Source organism: Temnothorax nylanderi, unplaced genomic scaffold (assembly GCF_030848795.1).
Source record: "Temnothorax nylanderi isolate EJ_2023f unplaced genomic scaffold, tnyl_v1.0 TNYL_tig0361_pilon, whole genome shotgun sequence".
NCBI classification, from domain to species: Eukaryota; Metazoa; Arthropoda; class Insecta; order Hymenoptera; family Formicidae; genus Temnothorax; species Temnothorax nylanderi.
In genome coordinates, this window is record NW_027249423.1 from 119,144 (window position 1) to 142,666 (window position 23,523).

Genomic DNA, 23,523 nt, shown 5'->3' on the forward strand with positions numbered 1-23,523 from the left:
AAAACTGTGATATTTGATTGAATCCAAAGTTTATCAATAAATCATACTTCGTTTAATGTGCAGTTGACCTTTCATTTGCAACATGGGTGCAAGCGAAAAAAAGGATATTTTATTCTTATCTTATGATTTTCTCACAATTTTTATTGCAAACGGAGAAAAGGTCGAGGAATAAGCGGTGGAAAACATGTACGCGAGTAAAACGGATGGTATCGTGGCGCGAGAAAAAAAACGTGATGAAAAACGCGAAACATTTGTCCTATCCTCGCGTTTTTACGTTGATCAATGTGATCGTGGTAGGGAAGATAATCCGCATTAATAGGAGGTAACGCGTGCGCGCGCGTAGTAAAGTTTTTTCGCGGTATGCTGCGGCGCGGCGTGACGCCAGATAATTGTGATCGCAGTCATCGTCTAGCGCCACTAATCTAGGATATTTCTCTATTAAGGCCACTTAATCTTTGTAGCTGATGATGTCGGCGCGAAAGAAAGGTTTATCTGCTCTCGTTCTTGTTTTTCCATCATCAGTCTACCACCATGGCAAAGAAGTGATATCGATAGATAGGTAAGCCGGCAGCGACTTTTTTCGCTTTTCCAAAGGAAAAATCGAGAGGCTGCGGCGCCGTAAGGCAGCTGATAAGGACGACTCATTGGTCCCGGGATAGACAGACTGCTGTCATTTGTCAGGCATCCACGCCGGAAACGATGTGTACCGTTAACTCCGCCTTCCTATAAGTTTCCAATTCGACTGACCAAATGCATTATTATTTTCGCAGCATTTCTTTCTCGAATGCGCTTTTTATCTATGCTTCAAATTAAAATTGCATTGCTTTTATTTGGATATTTCTTAATAATTTAAAGTAGCTAAATTAAAGATTCAACTTGATTTGATTTAAACGTTTTCGGATATCAAGACTGGCTCACAATTTTTAGCAATTCTTGTTTTATTCAAAGCTGCTTAGATTTTGATTTCTATATTTCTGTAAGTAAAAAGTATATATGTATATTTATGCATTTCAAGAGTTACGCTATATAGATAAATACCGGCATTTACATATATCTTATACATATAAGGAAATTTTTCGACAGATTCAAATAATTAATTTGTTATTTATAATTTATAGCGCTAATTTGCATGAGAAGAATCATTATTTAAAATATATTTGTTTATATAAAGAATATTTATAATAAGACAAACTATTATCGTAAAGCGAGAAGCCATTCAAAATTATTTGATGGAATCGTCGGTGCTGGGCGTTAAGGTGACATTAGCATTGAAAAATCTTATCTGCGAAAATCTTCGTCTCGCACGTGCGCAATTCGCACGCCGAGAGTGCATTCCACGGGCGTGGTTTTTCTCGAGCCGAGCCAAAAAAAGAAAAGAACGGGAGAACGGGGGGAAAAAAGGAGGAAAAGCGGCGGGTGAAACGCATCGACAAGGAAATACTCCAGTAGAATCAAGATAAACTCCGTTCCAGGGGAATGTCTGTAGACGGTGATATGTATATAAATTGTATACGAACGGTCGATGCGTAGGTGTCCCCGTGTGGGTTGCACATGTGTGCGCTCGACCGTCTTATCTCGGATTTCGTTTCGGACTTTACAGCCCCACGTAGAGGTCCTCCGCAAGAAGGAAACAGTCCTTTTTCTGGTTGCGGAATCGGCCGCGGGAACCCCATGCATTTCTGATGAACGTTCAGACCCGTAGAGCCCCGCGACGGGCTTCACTTCTTATCCGTCGTGCCCTGGAATCGAGGCGATTGTGATCTCGATTTAATGAAAACCCGAGTATCCGAAAACAATCCGATCCCAATGCCACATATAGCGGTGACTTTCCTCGCAAGGCTGCAATTTTCACGATTCGATCTTCATGCACTTATCTGTATTTTTCGTGCACGATGTCTGCGATATAGTTTTTAAGAGACAAGCTTCTATTATCTATTTTTTACGCTTTTAAAAGTTTAACTCGTCGAAACTCGCCGGTTTTTAATGTAAATATGGTTCTGTGGCTATCTAAGCTATTAATATCGCTATATATTTCCTTTTTTTAATTAAATTAACCTTTTATTTGAAATGACAATTGAGTTTGAAAATATTCCGTTTTATGACTGATATTTTTGAACGAGCGATTATTCATTTTGTTAAAGCGATTCACTAGATTTTTTTACATATCGCAGTTCTTAATCTGTACCTACTTGTGTTGTATGTATTTGTGTTAAACACTGCAATATTTCACTGAGAAAAATATTATAATATTAAAGTTTACATGATGTAGCTGGTTTTTCGTAATATAAGGAAACGATATCAACCATCATATCATTGGTAACGATGATCGTAAGGAAATGAGAGGGGCGAAATTGCTATTATATAAGTAACGGATGGCATATCAACATGAGATTTTGTACAAAGATCATTTCCCCATACTAAATTACGTATCGTCTTTCGCGTTTAGAACAGTAATATTTCCACAACGTGTATGCTCTCTACTGCCGCTGCGTCGCGCCCGCGCCGGCTTGCTTTTTCGCGAAGAGTGCGGCATGAAGTACATGAAGCGGAAAATTGACATAAACTGTTGCTCCTGGCACTTCTTCACGAGACCCTTTGCTCGAAGCGTCGTGCACGTTGTTGCGGTAGAGTATAAGGTAGACTTTCACGGTGCTCTCTTATACTAGTCACCGCGAGACACTCTCGAGATAAGTGCGGTCTTTGAGATTTACTTGACATTACCGGTACTCAAGTGAATTCCTCGATATTATCCAGATTACCGCTTCTTACATATGTGAAACGGAAATTTTAGCAACAAAATAATGACGATAAAAACATTAAGGTGTTCGTAGTAAAAGACTCAAGTCGTTCAAACGCTATTGTCAAATTTTTCGCGACACAAGCTAACACACACACACATACATACATATATGATAAACTAGAACTAATATCTTTAAATCCGATACCACATAGATCTTGATTTGTATTAGAAATTTGACTTGTAGCGAAAACGCTTTAAATTGCTTCATACGTCTTGTAAAAGTTCAGTCACGCGAGTGTTAAGAGTTACTCTTTCTTATGTAAATTCCTTCAAGTCTTCCTTCCTTTATTCTGAAAAACGGCCTAGACTTTTAGCCGTAAGATCATAGGTTATAAGATAAGAGTTATATAATTCTGGTAACATAATTCCATTATACTTTTTCCGGAAATAATAAATCAATGTCTAATAACAAGGTTGGCCAGTCAGCAATTTCTCGTGGTGTCGCGAATACCTTAAGATTCCTTTTTCTGTTATCCCCCCTACTTCTACTAATATATCTAAAAGAACTGACCGATTTGCTATATAACTTCAACTTACAAATTTCATTTTAATATAATTATAATGCATTATATTAAAAGAAAAAAATCATTTCCTATCTTCATTATATTTTAAAGCAAATACGTTATTACATATAAATTTTTTTAATTATATGACTCTTTGATATAGTAGAATGAGCATAATGTAGCACGTCGTTTAATTAAAATTTATACTTAATGAAAATGCTGAGAGAGAGAGAGAGACCTCTTTACTTTATATTAAAAAGTTAGATCATTTTTCGTTGTGGAAGTTCGTTATTTACAAATTTATATTATTAGTTGCTAATTGTTAACAGAAATTATATAAATATATCTGAATCAACTTTCATTTGACATTTATTATTTTTATATATATCATGCGGAAAAAATCAATTTTTATAAATTTCTGTAAAATCTTTCTGTAATTCCATAGAGAAGTTCCTTGGAGACAAAAGCATCTTATATAAATTTTATAAGATTCTTACATAACTAGATTTACATAATTAGTGAATCAAAGCGATTATTACCGGGTCGAATTTCTTATGGATTGATGCGTAGTATGAGTACTGAAACGCGCGCGACACGTGACTGGAGACTTGCCGTAGATATTAATTAAAATTCGCGCGGGCACTCGACCCGTAATGAAGAGATCTCCCGCTCTTTAATCACCTCCGTCACATGAAAACCACCTCGACGACGTTCGTATGTGTGTATACGTGTGTATAACGCGCGTATAAGCACGCTTTTGTGCCGCTCCGTAAGTTACTCTCCTTTAGGCTCTCGCGGCGCAAGCGAGAGTCCGTTCCAATTACACGTCGTGGTTATAAAGTTTCCGCAAATAATACGGCGGAAGTTGCTGATCTCCTGCAGGCTTCTTATCCCCACTGTGTTCCGCCGCGTTTGTAAAAGGCCGTAAAAAAATAATCTTTTTCGCGACGCGGTTGGCTTGCGGCCGTGTCACTCATCGGACTCATTATAGCGACGGTCAATGCCTCGATGCCGTATCAATTATCGCACCGCGGAAGTTTCTTTCATCAAAACTATTTTCTCTGCGTAATTAAGAGTTTAACAGATAACAAGATTCCGGACAAAAGGAACACTATCGATGCGAATGACAAAGCAAATACTTTCTCTATTTAAACTTGATTCTATCTTTGTTCATACAGTTATTGTCAGAAAACTGGAAATGGACGGATAAAACATCACGATGGTATTCTCATAATAGTCATAATAGAAAATTATGATCATTTAGCATAAACATAATCATTGTCAGCGTCGCTGGTAATTAGATGTATTAAACAAAAGACGAGAATGTACGTTATTGATTAGAAAATCTTGGCGTTGTCTATAATCGTGTTGCGCCTCCGCAAAAGTCTCTACATACTACTTAAGAATTGTTGATTCAGGTACGTAAAAATCACGCCTGAGCGACAGTCTGACACTAGAGACTTTTGATTTTAAAGATCTCTCGCCCGCACGGTCCATTTCGTGCAATGCAATTGCAGACGACGTATATAGAAAAGACTCAGTAGCGAGAGAGTTTGGAGAATGTAGTCTCTCTACAGTCGGAAACCACATACGCGTGTCACCGCACGGCCGCTAGAATCCGTAGATAGTAAAGCCGATGGCAGCAGACCAAAGAGAATTTTCTAGCAGTGTACACTTTGGTTACTCGACAAGTGAGAGTCACTTCGATTCACCCTTAAAAGTCATCACACGACCGTTGAGACTTTCCGCCCGAAGTATATCTTTCTACAAAAAAGAATCTATAAAATGACTCACGAAAAAATGATATATTAATCGCACCGAGATAAATCCAGTTTGATAAGCTCTCTCCTTTTCTCTTTTACTGCTTCTTACATCCTTTTCTTTCATCCATTTTTTTCTCCTTCCTTTTTACTTGGCACATGTACTTTCTTATTCTCAACCTTTTCTTTCATGTTTCTTTCTATTTAATACTGTAATACTTTGTTACATTTTATTTTTGCTGTATTATTTTTTATCTTAATAAATTTATATTTCCAGAATATAATATATTTTTTTTCTGTCTCTTTTATACTCCTTTCTTATTTACACACAGTCCATGCTCGAATTGCAACGAGACATACTTTAGTAGTCAAATCGGATTTGAAGTTTCAAATAGTATTATTGCGGAAATAACTCTAAGTACGTAGGCTTTACAGATTTATAACTTTCTCTTATTCTGCTTCTTCCCACGTGTTTTTATTAATTTTCTTAAAATCGATAATAATATCTGAACGACGCGTATTGAATAAAATAAAAATCGATCTATCTTGGCAGATATTTCTAGCGCTTGTTGGATGTTTAAAGTGCAACATTTATGTAAGAGATTATAGATAAGTAAACTTAAAACATTCCGACAAAATATATAACGAACAAAATAAGCACATCCAAAAATGACAAATGGAAGTTGTTGTATATCTAATTTGAGACACTCATAGACGGTAGCAAAGTGATATCGTGTATAAACTCGTTTTCGCGACATATCGGTTACGAATTTTTCTGTTCCACGCGTGGCGTTCTTATGCAAATGCGAGCCTCACGCATGAAGTAACATCACGCAGGATGGAGAAATACAAGCGTCGGGACAGACGGGTGGGAACTCGATCTCCATATAAGCATCTCGAAATCCTCTCGTAGATTCGATCATCGCACACGCGAAGGACCTCCGCCACGTTTCTCCGAGACGATGGTCGGAGACTGGCGCTGGTGCGGGATACCGCGGGTACGTAGAGACTTGAAAAATTGCATTTTGTATTCAATAACTAAGCTGTCACGCCGACTGGTGAGCTTCTATAACTCAAAGCGCATCCACGCAGCCACGCGTACACCGCCCCTAGATCGATCGATCGCCTTTCCCGAAGTAAAGCAACGTCGGGGGATGTACGAATAGTACATGCTCCCCCTGGCGCACTCGTGGAAACTCACTGACGTTGTGATTTCAAAAAATTTCGCCGTCGAACTTTGTATCGGATTTTGTCGATCGAGTTTGCACGTCTTCCGAAACCCGATGATGTCTGACAGATCCCAAAACTGTCTCATATTTGTCAGGTAAATTTAGTCCAAGATTTTGTCGCATTGTGGCGTCGCACAGGATGTCCCGTTTCAACCGTATTAAAATTTAATTAAAATTTCATGTGGTACAACGGTCTATCTCTGCGCAAACAATATGCTGTAAAGCAGTACCGCGGGGATGAAATATGATTTGAGCATTTACATGTGTAATTTTGTTTTATTACTTGTGAGATAATTATAATTAAATGTATACAGAGTTTAGTTAATTATTGTATGCTAGTCTAGAAATTTTCTCGCAATTTTAGTACAATATACTACTTTAGATCTCAATTATTAGAAAATTATCTATACTTTAATTTTAATAGATGTTTTATATCTATCTATTGACGTAAACTTTTACTATTTTTTTTCAGTTACCACCATCCCTGATCCCGAATTTGTCGACGAAATCGGAAATATTACAGTACCAGCAGGACGAAATGTCAAACTGGCATGCAGTGTAAAAGATCTTGGATCATTTAAGGTACGTACATGAATGAATAACATATTATTACTTTGTTATACTACGATATCATTCATTTATGTGTATTTATTACTTTTACTTTAATTACTTTTAATTAAATTCGAGGGCTGTAATATTAATAGGAACAACAAAAAAAATATTATTTACTTGTTGAACAACTAACAAGAGTTAATAAATCAATAATATCTACGCCCGTATACCTGTCTACATTAATATCGAAGATTAAAAATTTAATCAATTTTATTAAAACGAGCGGGCAGTACAGTTTTAGGATAAATATTAAACATCAATATTTTGTTCAGTCGACTTTTAATTAAAATTTTAAAGACCGGCGTCCTTTTACTTTCCGTTTTGTAATTTTCTAAATTCAATCTCCGCTGAAAAACCAAGTTAGCAGAGAATTATGAGTACGTGATATCGTTAGATCACGTGGTTCGATGATACTGAGATACTTTGATAAATGTCATTCATCAATAAAGGACCTCATTAAATTCGAAGCGCGGGATGCTAGAGAAAAATCGAGGGCGAAGAGGAATACATATCTTCGAGGATCTTGAATAATTTTCTCATCTGGCGCACTCATCTCACTCAGCTGCTATCGTACGCGGAATAAATTAATGGCACCATGGATGTATATATCGAATATTATATTTAATATATCTTTGTGCTTCAAGCAACGAATAGATCGAATTCGTAATCATTACCAATTATTAAACTGATAATGATTATCCGAATGGAACTAGTTGTGAATGGAACGTTGAAAAATTCAGACTTTTGGAAATCAAAATTTCAAGTAATTTATTTGTCTAAATTACTTGATATTATCATTTTTCCTTGCACTACAATTAATTAAAGTTGCGTCATCGTTAATGAATATGGTAATATTGGCCAAGAAATTTGATCGTTTAAATTACTTGATACAAGTATTACTCTTCGCATCGCGCTTAATTAAAATTGCATCGTTAACAAACGCGATAATACTATATTCTTAATATAGAAACGATAAAGGAAACATGGATATATTTTATCTTTTATCGTCATTGTCATGAAAGAATGAGTTTTTACTCAACTGCAAATCTCGCATTTTCCAAAATGTTTTAGGGTCTAATCTGATCTAACTCGCTCCAAAAGATGTATAAGGGAACAAAAAAAACATGCTGTTAAATAATTTGGCAATTTGGCTGAGTTATTACAATGTCGTTCGTATTCGCAAATGAACCAGAAACATACACTCGCAACGCTACAGTAGTCAGAACGAGCAACGGAAGTCGGAAGTTCGACGCGGCTACCTGAAATTTTACATCCGGAAAGGGAAGTAAGATTGAATTGGCACTTTCTGGATCCGCGCCAGCTCGTCTCACACTATATGTCGCACCACTCGAATAGTCGTCATCTCGTTTTCCCGAGTCTCAAATTGAAGAATTCGATCGTACCAGCGAGGCACTCTCTCGGTGTGTTTAAGATGCATCTAGTTTTCTTTTTACTCACGCTATTTCAAAATTATTTGTTTTATCGTGATAAATTTAATATAATTATTAACGTAGAATATGTTTTAATTTTATTTCTTAGCTATATCATTCGTTAAAAATAAGAAATGTAACTTTGTTTTTTAAAACTAAAATTATTGTCGATTGTTTAAGTAAAAATTTATTTTCATATACTTCGCGTTAACTTCGATTGAGCTCTGCATATTTTTCTATCATTTCGTAAATTAACTATCAACTCATTTCTAATATAATATCCAAGGTACTAAAATTTGTTTCAGCGTCTCGATATTAATAATACATAGTAAACTAACTATCAACTCATTTCTTATATAATATCCAAGGTACTAAAATTTGTTTTAGCGTCTCGATATTAATAATGACATAATCTATTGAAGTTTGTATCCTGAATAAGCAAAGAAAGTATCTTCGGCTTTTTAATATAACGTATATACGATTAATTGTATGTATGTATGTGAAAGTGTATATTTAGATTTTGTATTCTATAACTTATGTGAGGATTTCCGTATTGAAATATGTCCAAGATCGAACCGGACAATACTTTGTCGGGCGCTTACGCGGAGTGATTTTATATTGTAGTGGTCTGAGTACGTGCAACGGTTTACCTCTCACTACTACCACTCCTCCTTACGAGCCTTATACTGCCCCTTAGTGCCCTTTAGTGTCCCATGGAAAAGGCCATCGGGGATCGCAACCGCTAAACACGCACTTAAACCAACCCTCGTGCCTGCTCACCGAGATCAACGTTATGTTATCCTACGATCGTTCTGTCCACCGTTTACCATATTCAGGTTCACACGTATATATCGAGTGGAAAGTAATTGCTGTGGAGTTACATCGATCAATTACTGTTGGTGGCTGTACGGCTTTTTCGTTTTGCAAATAGTGATTTCCCGATTTATTGCAACGGTATACGTCATAATTTTATGTGTAACAGAAGTCGTGAGAGTAATTGATGGTAGATGCTACAGCAAACATAAAAAAGATAGTAACAATTAGCAATATATGTGGGTGTATATTATATAGAGAGAAAGGAATTTAATTTTACATTAATTTTGTACATTTTTCGAGAAACAAAATAAAAGTCCTAATTTCAATCTAAATTGAAATGAGCGTATAAATTACAAAGATCTTTTTTTTATCTCCAGGACGGAACAAGGCAGGATATTTTATATCGCTTTGAACTTCGTTTGATATAATTTTGCATTCATTGCCAGGGAATCCGAATTATTTCGCAATCTCTCTGAAGTTGCGCTTGACGTCGTTAACGGGTACATTTACGCGCGAAAAAATTTTATCGCGTTTAACGTATTTCTGCATTTTTCTGGTCTTCTGGATCGCTCGTCGAGGTGAGCTCCTGCGTATTATCGAAGAAAAATTCGCGATATTTAATCCTCATCGATGCTACAACGAGATTTTCATAGCTTCCTTTTACTTGCCGGCATCGTAAAGATCAATCGTTTATTCTCGCGAATCAAGACACACCGGCCGAGAAAAATAACCGCTTAGTCAAGATATTAAAATTCCAACTTTTTTTACTGCGCATCGATATAATATAAAATATATGATACCTCGCTGAGAAATTTCTTTTTTGTTCTTTAAAGTATTCATTGTTGTATATCAGAAAAGTCCGTAACGTTATATAACGTAATATAAAAATTTAATTTAATAGTTGCTTTTATTAATTTCAATGCTTCTAAATTACAGTTCAGATTCTTATCGAGACATTTCTTCGAATTAATTTCTTTAAAAGTTTCATTTTTTTTTTTAGAAAAACCTTTATTAATACTTGTATTACGTCAATATTAAATTTATGTATAGTTCATATAATTATGAATCTTAGTATGTTTCATAGAGTCATAACGAATTGATAATAACATTGATGCAGCAATCGTCATGTCCAGTTATATACCTCACAAAATTTTATTCACAATTTATACAAGTCACGGTCCGTATCTCGCCGTGTTGTATCGATCGTCTGTTTCCGCGAAAACATAATTCTGATTTAACTCGCATTCCACATTTTCGTATCGCGCGGAATCGTGCAAAAAGCTTGTCATCATCTGTATGAATGAAACACAGGCCCGCGCGCATCTTAATAATGTAATTGTACGGAATATCTGTTTTTCTCACACGTATCTCATCAGGATTCCAGCAACGGTTTATTTGGAATTTCGCCGACCAGTCGCGCGTGTATTGGTCATGCGCGCATACGACCGTCGGTTTTGTACGCTTCAATACAGGCAAATCGTGGGACCGCGTGCGCGCGTTGTTCGCGAGCGTCGTGAAAAAGGAAAAAGGAAGAGGACGCATGATTCGATGCGCAGCCAACGAAAATGTAAATTCACCCAGCACCGTAGTCGGTGGCATGCATCCGGCCGGAAGTAAAAATTCTCCTCGGCGTTATTGTTTTTTGGTCGCTTGCCTGACGTACAGCCGGCTCGTATCTCTTAAACGGAGAATTCCTCGATTTACCGATACCATTTCGTGATGCTGGTCGCGGATTCTGAGTCTCCTGGTGAAACGTAAGGATATTGGCTTTGCCGATCGGTATTTCTACGGAAATCGCACGAGGAAGAGATGCCTGATAAGAAAACACATTTCGATTCCTAGCCGGGATACAGGCCATTTTTTTCGTCCTCTGAGTCGTCGAAAATTCGCTATAGAAGGTCACCTATACATGTCGGACATACTTTTATGTATTATAATATATTTTAAAATATATTAACAGATCTAATCGAATATTATATTATTATATTGTCCGAATTATATTGTAAAATATTGTAAAATAAGAAAAATGGTAATATCATTGATAAAATTTGGAACAAGCTAGAGTATTTCTTATTGATTTTTCCCTGCTAAATAGATATACATCACGAAGAATACTTTGATTTGTATTATTTCGACTAGGTTTGAATTGGAGCGAGTATTTATTTTATCGATATACACTCTTAATATTGTCGATTTGTTCCCCCAATTTATACAGCATTCGTACAACGAGGATTTCACCCTCACGTTTTTCTTCTCTCGACTTCGTGTCGCTTCCTCTCGACAAGAGTCATCGTCATGTTACATAGACGAGGGTATATCTGTATTAAGTTCTCCTCAGATTATTCTCCAATTAATTAGCCCGAACGATTCTTCAATTGATCCTCGGCGTGCAACCCGCCACCATCGACGAGCTCCAAGAGGTTCGTTATCCTCGATTCGCTTTCACCCTTAGACAGGAATGGGTAATGAACTGGAAGGTGGTTCGTACCGGGTTGTATTATTAAGATGTTAGATTGTGTTATGCTTGACCGCGCTTTTGGGGATAACGAGGATAATGGAATTAAGCGTGTCGGAACCGTCGATATACCGTCTATCTGCACCTCCCATCACCATCTACTTTGCGTTATTTTCCATCCAAAGCTCTTCTTCGAATGCGTTTCTAAACCGATATCATTCATTTATTTGATTATCACAACTGAATAAATATTCTCATAAATTGAAACTTTACTTGATTATTATTTGTCATTATATTTTTCATTCAGTTATTTTTTACTGGTACACACACACATATATACATGCTGTATTTATATTTTATATTTTCATTTCCTTGTTATTGTTTTGTTCAAATAGAAATACTGGCAGTCGGAAGAATCGCGCCGGCCGAAATGCGAGCTTTCGCTACCTTTAAAAGCCCCAGTGTCCCATACGGGAACTGTTTTTTTTTTTTTTTTTTTGGCAAAATAATCATCGATTTTTCCTCGCTTGGCTATCAGCTTCGCTGACCCCGCTCGCCGTGGGCTTTTTTTCTCATCGTCGAAAATCTGACACCGACCGATCCCGCGCGTTTTTATCCCCACAAATCACACGGGAGCGGTGCGGCACGCGATTCGTCGATAAGCTCGAGCTGTCTGCTCGCAGAACATCTATCGTTATATCGATCGCGTCCGTTCACTCTCTTGCACAGTACTCGAGAGCTGTCGTCAGGACACACGGCAGGGTTTGTGGATATATGTGGATATACAGTGTGCGCGGAGTCTACTTCGGAGCGCCGACAGCAAAACCGCAAACACGCGGCTTGGCGCGACCAAACCTCAAACCAAAGCCAACACTATTGCCGCGGGGGTAAGTAGAGCTTATGTAGTTTCGATGAGCGACCACGCGAAGGAAATGTCGCAAGAAAAACGGGGGAAAAAAGATTGCTCGTGCCTTCATTCATCACTCGCGAAATCGGCCTGACCGCGAGTAGCGGAGAAATTAATGCCTTTTATTCACTCTAATTATTTCGGTAATTTTTTTTTGTAAATGAGAATGTTTTATTCTGATAGATAAAAATAAATTTATAAGAGGAAGTGAATCGTCTATTGAGTTTGTCATAACTGAGACTCGTAAATTTTATTTGGCAGCATCAGTCTTTCTCTTTTTCTCTATAAAAATCTAATAATCAATTGTCTCAGAATGAAACTATTGATATAACTATTGATGAAAATATTATTGAAGTATTGACAATTTATTTGTTATAATTTTTAAAACGTGTCACACAAAGCTATATTGATAACGAGAAAAATCGAAAAATAAGAGCCACAAATATACAATAAGGAAAATAAAAGGTAAAAGCAAAAATAGATCTAATAAAGATCTAATGTTCTTACGTTGATCAAAAACTTGGTTCTTTACGGATTAAATCTTTATCTTCAGAGATATGGCACAAATTTTCACTGTCATTTAGAAAATGTTCTCATTATTTGAGTTCGTAAAATACTACAATGGCTCGCGAATACCTACATTCCCCGTTGATGTATTTGCGTATTTACATTTAGAGGAGAAAAATGTCTAAATGGCGGATAAAAAGTTAGTATTACTGTGTGGAAACTGCAAATGTAATTCAACCAAGATCAAAAACGCAAAGGAAATGTAGTTGTAGTTGGCGTAAAGAGAAAAATTAAGTATTTGCATCTGTGAGACGAAACCTCCGCTCTTCTGCAGCGTTTCTTCTCTCTTATTTCCGCTTTAACACGTAAATTGCTGGCTTCCGACGTGGTACAGGTACTAGTTTACGTATTCGTTCCGTCTGTGTTTTTCATTTTCCGCATGTAACGCTGTCTATTATTGCTCTCAACTGTTATTTAAAAGACGCATTTGTATTTTAAATAACAGTTTTGCAAAACGTAAAACTGCATGTGGCGTCTTCATTCATTTTCCACTTCGCATTTATATATCTATTGTGTATTTAAATCCTATCGTCGTAATTACGTATATGGAGTAAGAAAAAGTAGTTGCAAAATTTGGAAGGTTATAGTTGTCGAGGTTGTATTCGTTGAATTGAATAAAGGATGTTTAGATAGTATAATTTGTCTCAATTGGTACAAATGGAAATATAAGCTATAACTGTTATGAAAGGCTTCAATTGATTATTATTAAGAGAGTACCATGCTTACATAATACATAAATAAGATGATTAACCTAGTGGTTATCTCTGTGTCTATTCGTTGTCTCTTTATATTGAGATCTTCCAATAAGATACTTATTTGTACGCGGCACAAATTGCAGTGATAATTCTCTAACATGTTTCAATTTTAAAATGGTTTCCAAGGTCTCACGATTTAAGTGCGTAGAACTGAAAACCTAAATAATTCGCTTTAGTGATCCGTTAATATTTAAAAAATCTCTCCAATTACGCACGAAACGAAGGGAGAAAAAATTCGGTTTTATTACATAATATCTATCTCAATAAATATCCATCTAAATTTCATAAGATATAAATTTTAAATATCTACATATAATTTGTTTAAAACCGTAAAATTTCTCTCATTAAAATTTAAAAAAATAAGAAAAAATATGTCGTATTCTGTAATTTTCAATCTATTCTTAATACAATTTTTTAAATAAAAAAATACGCGTAAAGTTAATTTTTTGTATGAAAACTTATTTTTTTGTATCTTTATCTTTATAGCTTATTCCGACCGGTTCCTTTCCAACAACATAAATATTTCACTAGCGGCCTCGTTTTTTTTTAATTAATCCTTCCGTTCATGTAAAAGCGGAAACTAATAAGATATTTACAGTGCCGGAGTGCTCCTTTCTAATTCATCTCCAACGGAGCTATTAATAATGCGAAATCGACACGTACCGAAGATGTACGAATTACGGGAAATTAATATTATTTCTGGAAAAAAGAATTTCTCTGCGTTATCCCGCATAATGCAATGAGGCCTCATCCGGGCTCTTTTGGAAGGTAGCTGGGCTTAATAAAAAGAACGTTCGGACCGACGGACGTGACGGTAGCATACACACACATACACACATATACATACATACATGCGGTACCAAAAGTGCCGAAGAGTGTTTCGCCGTGCTCGAACTAATCGATGCGTTAATCTCCTGACCTTTTATCCCCACGTTTCGACTCTCTCGTCGCCGTTCCGGCCCGCCCCGATCATTCGAACCCTGTCGTACTATCCTTTCCCGATCCGCCCTGGCCATTCTGCCTGTTCGATAGAATATTTCCTATCCGCCAAGAGCCGAAAAATGACGTTGAGATATTTCGAAGGATTTTTCAATCTAACGCCACGCCTCTTTCCATCCGTACGGTTCGCAATACGTAATACCCTGATAATCCTATCCCGAAGCGTTTTGTATTTCATCCAATATGCATCGCGTCAAAGGGTGTTTGTCGATGCTACTAGCAACTCGACGCTACTTCGCAATAATGAAGCGACTATTACTGCCATCGATGATAACATACAAGTAATATAATAAAAATTGGTAATATAAATATATAAACTTCATCAAAATTAAGATCTTAAATTAATTTCATAAAATTAAGACTTAATCTGCAGTGTTCTATTCGCGATTTAAACTAATCTTTTCCTTGAACGCATTAAACTCATAAAAGAGCAGATTCGTTCGATATCGTAGTGTATGGTTTTTTTTAGACTATTGTAAGAGACTGTTACATAATAGAAAGAATACACTGCAAAAGGAAATTTTTATGAGGAACGATAATTTCAATTTCGTGCGATAAAGTAATGAAACGCTGACGACGACGTGTACGAAGTATCTCTACATATATGTATAGTAATTTCGAAGCGAATGTATATACACCATTTTTACGGCCTCTTTATTCCATGTATTCAGAGAAGCGTGGTTGTCAAAATCGCGCGTACGCAGCTGTAAAAGTGTCGATGTAATCGTTGTCGTCGTAACAATAATAGTCATTGCGAACTGACGATTAGCTTACATGGACAGGATAAAATTTACATCCACACAGGGATTTAAATGTCGTTCAGCCGCGAATATATCGCGACAAATTTCCCTCCAGATGCGTTACGAATTTTACGAGATTCGACGTCCGTGAAATGTTATGTGCTTCTCTCGAAAGTAATGGCAATAGATACGAGAAAAGAGAGAGAAAAAGATGATACAGCACAACTGCCAAAAAATTATTAAAATGGGTTATGGATTTATAATTGAACTTTGTCAACATGCGTGTAAACTAATATAAAATAAACATTAATCATCGTATCTATATAATAGTAGATATAGTTCTCCAACATTAACTCGTTAGGCGTAAATATTCGAAGAAGGAAAGACGGCTTTTGACTTAGATGAATAAGAAATTGATGCGAGACGACAGTTAAAGGAAAGGATAAGATAATGCATGCCACAGTAATGATCTAACGGGGCTCTCATTTACGTAAAAAAATTGGTGTGTCGCTCGACGGCGAAAAATCTTCGCTCCGCCATCGGTCATGGAATTTCGTCACCCTTCTCCGGCATAGCCGTTTCCGTGAATTTCTCACCGGCTCCGGCGTGATTCTCCGGGTGCGTGTTCCGGAAGAGATGGCACTCATTTTCCCGACCGTTGATTCCGGATGGTCTCACGAAACCTCCTTTCCTACCCCCACCGTTCCCCGTTCGCCTCCCTCGGTCGCTCTAAGGACACAAATAGACAAGGACACGGTGCGGCTGCATCACCCCCTCGATCAGCCGAAATTGCTACCGACGTAGTCGTGAAATTTTAGTGCCGCGAATCTCCGAATTGTTCTCCGCTCCCGCTACTCCTCTCACCTTCGCCCGTCCGCGCCCTTCTGTCCCCCTGTCCGCGACGTCTTTATGTCGTCGGCATCCTGCCCGAAAAATATCTCTGTAACATTGCGTGCAATCTGGCGGTCGATTCGTCCTCCGTTGATCCTTCGCCTGCATACGAGTCTTCATTTGCATGCATTCAATTGCGTTGCGATCGTGAAAAAAATAAAATATATAGCATAGTCGTTTTTTAGAAATAAAAAGAATTAAAATGCGCATTTTTTTACGTGTTTCTTTTCCGAAATAGAAAAACTAAACTGTTTCTTTTTGTATTTGCGTATGACTTTGGTTTAATATTTGAAATTGTGAAATCCTAAATCGTTAACTTAAATTATGAAATTATGATCTCGTTACAACTCCGTCCGACGATTACCGATAATCATTAGGAATTTAACAGTACGATTGTCATATCTATAACGGCGCAATATAATTTGAATTTCAAATCAAGTGTAAATTCCAATATTGACACTACTTGATATATTGTAAAAATGGAAGCCACATTAAAAGACCGCACACAGTAAGTGATAAATTAAAACCGCAGTATCGATGTTCATCTTTTTTTATTCAAATTTTAATCGTGATATTTTTTCTCTGCAGCAAACTAATATTTTTTTTTGTTGAATTATTAATAAGATTAAACGCTTTTTATTACGCCACTTATATTAAACGATAAATTAACAATTTTCTACTGAAAATAATACTAATAATAACGGCAATAAAATACTAAGAGAAATAATCACTACTATAATTATTCTTTACAAAATCTTCTTTAAATGTGATATAGTTGCGATTTACATTACAATGTTTTTGTGACATCTTGCAGGAAAATTATCAGAAATACGAGTAAGAGGTTTGCGCTCTTTCTTACGACGAAATAATTTTCTCTAAGCTTCTTTCGAGTCTGTTTGCGTTCATCTGCGCCAGGGACTCTCGGCCCTCTTTCACGGTACAGTGATACCTACCTACCTACCTACCTACCTACCTATTTGTTTTGTGCAAAAGCAATAGAGTTTGCATGTTCTATCGATCTTCGCTCGTGAGGACTTGTGATAATTGAATTGTGAATCCAATCAAGCAGTCGAGATTACGAAAGAGATCGTGATACAGGTCATGGGTGTGTGAAGAAAATTACACCTGCTCCAACTCTGCACGAGCAACAGAGATATATTATCTATTTTTTCGCGATAATATTATTCAGCAGATAATTACATTGCATTCATTTAGATGATTAGCTGCACGAATAACAGATGTTTATTTATATCTATTATATGTTTTATAAATATTAGGACGTATGGTTAGGAATAAATTTATTTGTATATGTGTAATATACAAATAATTAATAGAGGAAAGTCTCCTATTATGAGATAGGATCCTAATATGAGATGACGGAGTTTTTTCATGGTGGGATCAACAGATGGGGCCTATATAGGGCCTTTTAGCTTAACATATCTCATATTAGGATCCTGTCTCATAATAGGGGACTTTCCTCTAGTGATTGTTTAAAAATAAATGATTTTTTTCATACTTGACATAGTTAAGAAAATGAGAAATTCCTTTTCTATATACTTAAGAGTACTTTTTTAAGAGATAATTTTAAGATAATATATATTGGAATAATACTCCATTTGTTTGATAAAGAGCGCGAAAAGAATATCTTAAAACATCAGGAAAGAATGTTATCGCTATCCTAAGAATTTTAGAGAAAACAGCTTGCAACTCTTGTGGTTTAACCTGTATTTATTACTTCTATATAAAAAGTGTTATATTATATATTCTCACGAAACAAAGAAACAGGAAATTTTCATGTGATACATAGCTTCATTCTATCACATCTGTGAACAGTCATAATCTAACCAGATATAGTTAGGTAACAATAATTTGAGATTATAATTATTTAATGTTTCCACAGCAATATTTCCATTAAAATATATGTGCATGTCAATCACACAACTGTTCATAAAAAATGAACGTACTCTTTTTAGTAAATATTACTGTTCAAAGGATAGTTTTATCTTGTAAATCTCAAAATTTGAATAAAAATCTATGCGCCACTTATATTTTTGTATCTAACAGCATATTTCAAGGATCAATTAGTTTTGGATTGTGTTCCCCCATAAGTAGCAATCTTATTTGACAGCGGGGTCGACGACACGTTTTACGACTTGAATACCGGCCACAATGGTCCCGTTGTGGAATCGATCGCCTCGTTGTTCGTACAGGCAAGGAAAGAGGGAGGGGTGAGAGGGGCAAGCCAGGAGCGTTGAAGGCAAATCAGGGGCTTCGTAGATGATCACTATAGATGGGATGAAATATTAAGCACAGCACGGGAGGCACAGCGCCGAGGAGAGCAGAGCAGCGGCTGCGTGGCCGAGGCTGTAGAAGTTTTATTAAAAATCTGCGTTGAAGGATGATGGATATCTCCGAAGGAGTGGTGAGAGGCCTCGGCCTCGGCCTTATGTTCGGATGGCCGGTAAGAAAGTCGGAAGAAAAAGCAGATGAAGTAGACGACGAAAGCCGTTAAGGACAGAAACAGATGAAACTGTACGGATCGCACGGTTGATGAAGCAGAAGATAAGGAGAGATGAAAGAGTGAAAATAAGAGGGACGAGCGTGAGTTCTCTTCCAAGGCGGTGAGAAAGGAAATTGATTTTTATCCAGTTCGAAAAATTGTAAAAAAGACAGCGAAATGACGAAGAGCCGGTTTCTTCGATTCCTTAAGAGTTCGACGTTTTTGTCTTTATATCAAACATGGTGTGCATAATTTGCCAATCTTGTTTGGAAATGCATCATTATCAAAGTTGCGAGGATAACAAAGAATGATTTACAGAGAAATAAGTACATACAACGAGATTATTGCTAGAAGTTAAGTTGCACAAAGATTTCTTGAATTTGAAGCACAAAAGCACAAAAGAACGAAAGCAGAAAATACATCAAATATTTAATAGAATATAAAGCGAAATGAGATAAATTAAACATTCTAACGTAGCATAGATTGGACAGAAATGTTTTTGTTAAACAATAGCAGAGAAGTGCAAAGAGGTACAAAGGCAAATATGGATAATATTTGATGAAGGATGGAATCTTTTTCAATCGATTCCTTTAAATTTATATGTTAAAGCTGAATATTTTTTCCAAACAAGTAATGACAAGAGAAAAAATGATACGATCAAGATATCAGCTACTATCTTTGCAAAGTATTTACTTTGAAATTTGCTCTGTATAGTAAGTATTATAATGATTTACAAGAGAAAGGATTAAAGATGAAGGCAAAAAAGAAGATTATGCGCTTGATGATAAGCACGCGCTGAAAGAAACACAACCAAAAGGGCTTTAGGATGAAGAAAGAGAAGAAGAAGAGAAAGGAGAAAAAGAGGAGGAGAAGAAGAAGAAAGAAGCCATTGGAGATACGAAGCGACGTGGCCAAAACTACAGCGAGATGAAAGAAGATCGAAAAAAGAGATCCCTTCAATATAATAAAAGAGATATTACAGGATTGTGGCTTATTTGGTCTAGAAAATTTAAGAGACTGAAAGCATTTTAAGATTGGATGAAAGACAAGCATCCTGACAGCCATAGATCTCGTCACGTCCAAAGCAAGATGGGAGAGATGATAACAGCGAGACTGTGCAGATTTATGATAAACGAGATTTAACATAAAAATGTGATATTGTTGGGAAATATATTTGCAAGAAACATTTTAATATTTGTTTTACAAGAAAATATTTGAGAATATATTTTTAAGAATAGAGAAAGGTATTTTCTAGAGGGCCATATATGTTGTGTGTGTGTGTATTTTATTTTAAGAAATACATTCTCAACACTTTTTTTTCTCACAATAATTTTACTAATAAAAATTAATTTTAAAACATTCTTTATAGATATATTTTCCAATATCACATTTTATATGCGTCAGATTAAAAGGCGAAAAAAATATATGATTACGATAGTGCGGAAAGGAAGAAAGCGAAAAATCGCTCGCTTATATAGGTAAGCAAAGGAGAGAAAGAGAAGAAAAAGAAGAAGTGAGAATGAGAAAAGAGAATCGGCAGTTGTGGAATCATTGCGCCGAAGAGGGTTGGTTTGTAGTACAGGCGGCTCAAGGGGAACAGCGAGAGGGTAGTGAATTAAAGCGGTTCGTCGTCCCTAACGAAGTCAACACGCCAAGCGGACGGATGAGGCCGCCTTGTCGAGCGGAGACTGTCGTAACAAGCGTAATCTTATATAAGACAGGAAGGGGCGGGAGGGAGACGCGAGGGTCAATTGTAGGAAGTGGGATGAGATCGAAAGTGGAGAAGGAGAATGAGGAGATTGGAAGAAGAAGAAGAAGAAGAAGAAGAAGAAGAAACGGAGGGAAGTATCGGGCGAGAAGCCTGTAAGAAACCTCAGACCACAAAGTCGAGTTATGCCTCTTTCCTGCTTCAGAATCGACTTTTCGTTTCTACCCACCTGTACTTCGATCTCTCTCTCTAACACCCCCTTCTCTTTCTCTCTCTCTTTCTTTTCTTATTCTCTCTCTCCACGGCCTCCTTTCTCTCTCTTAGGTCGCCATTAAAATGATAAAATAATGTTTGCGATGGTAAGTGCCACTAAAGCCTGCCGCTTAACCACCCCCACCGGAGGCTGAACCCTCGTAAAGAAGGCGACCCTCGACTTTGTACCACCTTGTCGAACCACTTCGCTCACGCTCGTTCGCCTCGGTGCTAATTTACGAACGCCGTACTCGACACGGCGACGAGTAATCGATTTACGGGCCCCAAGAAGGAAAGTAGCAGGGTCATAAGGTGGATAGATCGAGGTAAAGGCAGAGGGGCGGCGGCGATGGTGGCGGTAAACTCCTCCGATCGAAGAATTTGCGGCGAGCAGCTTCCGTGTACCAAAATGGATAAAGTATTGACGCGGATAATATCATAATTATTCGCTCGCTCGTTTGACGCATCTTTAGGGTACCGGCATTGTTATTAACAGTCATTGGCGATACTGGAAATATTCCCAGACACGATACCGCGATGTTACGTCGCATGGGAGAGAGAGTTAAATTACGGGGCGTTTACATTATTGGACATTAAATGAGCCGGATAATTGTATTGTATTGTTTACCTCAATATGCGGATGGGAGCGAGAATGCATTACGGAGAAAGTTGCATGAAAATACCAGCTTTCCTAGATAAGCTCTGTTTTTCGGCGCAGTTCCTCTTGTAAATCCGGCATTTATACTTTTATCTCCCGTAGGAATTCTTAAATCTTCTTAAATGTTTGTGTATATTTGTACGATTTTATTTTATTTTAGTCTTTCACAAGCAAAGAGCATATATCAAATAGAATTATGGATTGTCACGTTGGCGCGATATCCATTCAATTCAATATCGCGTATTCAGAAAGGTATCGAGAATATGCGCATATTTTCCCACACACTTGGACTTATTAATAAACATTACGCGAAAATCGGTATATCGCGAGTAATTCCGTGCGCGATTTTTATCGCTGTATAAACAAAAGATATAAACTCCAGCAAATCCGTATCATACGAAATCGGATAATAACACGATGTATCCGCGTTAATTTTTTTGCCATAACTACGCTATAATACGATGTGTGATTATTTTATCAGTTTACGGTTCAGCAATTTAATAACAATCACAGTTTTTCATAATATTATATCCGTTGATGGAACGTTAGCCCATCAAAATACGGTACAGAAATGAAAGATTAACTCGTAATCGATGCAATCATGCACCTTTCGAGCCCGTTAACCAAAAACATATCACGTCGATTCACTTCTCGATCATACTGCTTGACAAGACGACAGCGTTAAACGATTAAGCTCAGAGCACCGAGTGGGCTCAGATTCTGCGAAAATCCTTGATATTCCAACCCTCCGTGCCAAACCGCGCCAAATCCCTTCATCCCCTTTCTCTCCGCCTTATATAGTCGAAGACGGCTCCGCTCGGTAAGATATAGAACGAAAGGAGGCTTTGACGCCCCGATTAGCGCGGACACATCGGAACACTTTTCAGCACTTTAGCGCGGAATGACGCACAGATTTCATTCTATCTGCTTTCGTCCCTTTCGGTTTTTTCCTTACTGTTTTTCACACACCTTGCTCTTGGCCCGTTCCTTCACTCTTCTTGATTATCTTCTTAATTTACTTGTTTAAATGTTTACTTTAATTTACTTTATGTTTACTGTACCTAATTTTACTTTATATCATATATTCAGTTTTTTTCTATTTTTTCCTTTCCTGTTCCTTCTCTCTCTCTCTCTCTCTCTCTCTCTCTCTCTCTCTCTCTCTCTCTCTCTCTCTCTTTTTCTCTCTCTCTCTCTCTCTCTCTCTCTCTCTCTCTCTCTCTCTCTCTCTCTCTCTCTCTCTCTTTTAGTCTCGCGTTTTAATTTTTTTCTCCCTTGTATTTCTTTGTTCGCTTTTCTTTCGCGAGATTCTTTCTTATATAAACTCTTCCACATTCCTCACTCAAGAGTTGTTTTTCGTTCCTCCTGATTTCGTTTTCCTTTCTTACCCTTACGCTTCCGTTTAGCTTTAATTTGTTTTCTTTTCCTTTTTTAAAAATTATGTTTTAATGTGCTGTTCTCCCTTTACATAGTATTTTTATTCTTATAATATTGCATGTTCAGCTCTATCTTTCTCTTTTTTACTCCTGTTCTCTCCCTTTCTGTCTCATTTCGTTCTTTCTCTCTCCATCTTCGCTTTTTATTTTGTTTTCTGCGCTGACTTTTTTCAAAATTATTATTCTCGTTCTTTTCTTTCCCGCATTTCTTGTACTGATTCTGCTACATCGCTAAACTCACCTCGCTCAACTTGCTTGGCGGAAGTGTCTATTTTGAAAGGATAGTAATTACCCTGGCTACGATTGCGAGCCCTCCACTGTCTCTTCTGGAGCGACGGAGGGGGGGAGAGGGGGGCAGTGTGCAATCCCTAAGAGCAACGCAAAAGGGATAGCTAGACGGCGGTAGTGGAAACGTTTGCGCGTAGCAAGGACAGAAAGTGATAAAGAGAGGCGGGGGTGGATACGGGGCTCATTAAACTGGGAATGCTGATTGCGTTAGCCTTGGGCC

General features: G+C 37.2%; 1 protein-coding gene across 1 annotated transcript in view; it reads left to right on the forward strand.

Annotated features, from left to right (window-relative positions):
- The window catches only part of LOC139781765 (protein CEPU-1-like), a gene marked incomplete at its 3' end in the record, with an annotated part of 102,913 nt that overhangs the window by 44,977 nt on the left and 34,413 nt on the right, over positions 1-23,523 (forward strand). Inside the window, exon 2 of the mRNA XM_071720641.1 lies at positions 6,765-6,874. Within this exon, the coding sequence (XP_071576742.1) occupies positions 6,765-6,874 (110 nt within the window). The remainder of the gene's footprint in view (positions 1-6,764; positions 6,875-23,523) is intronic.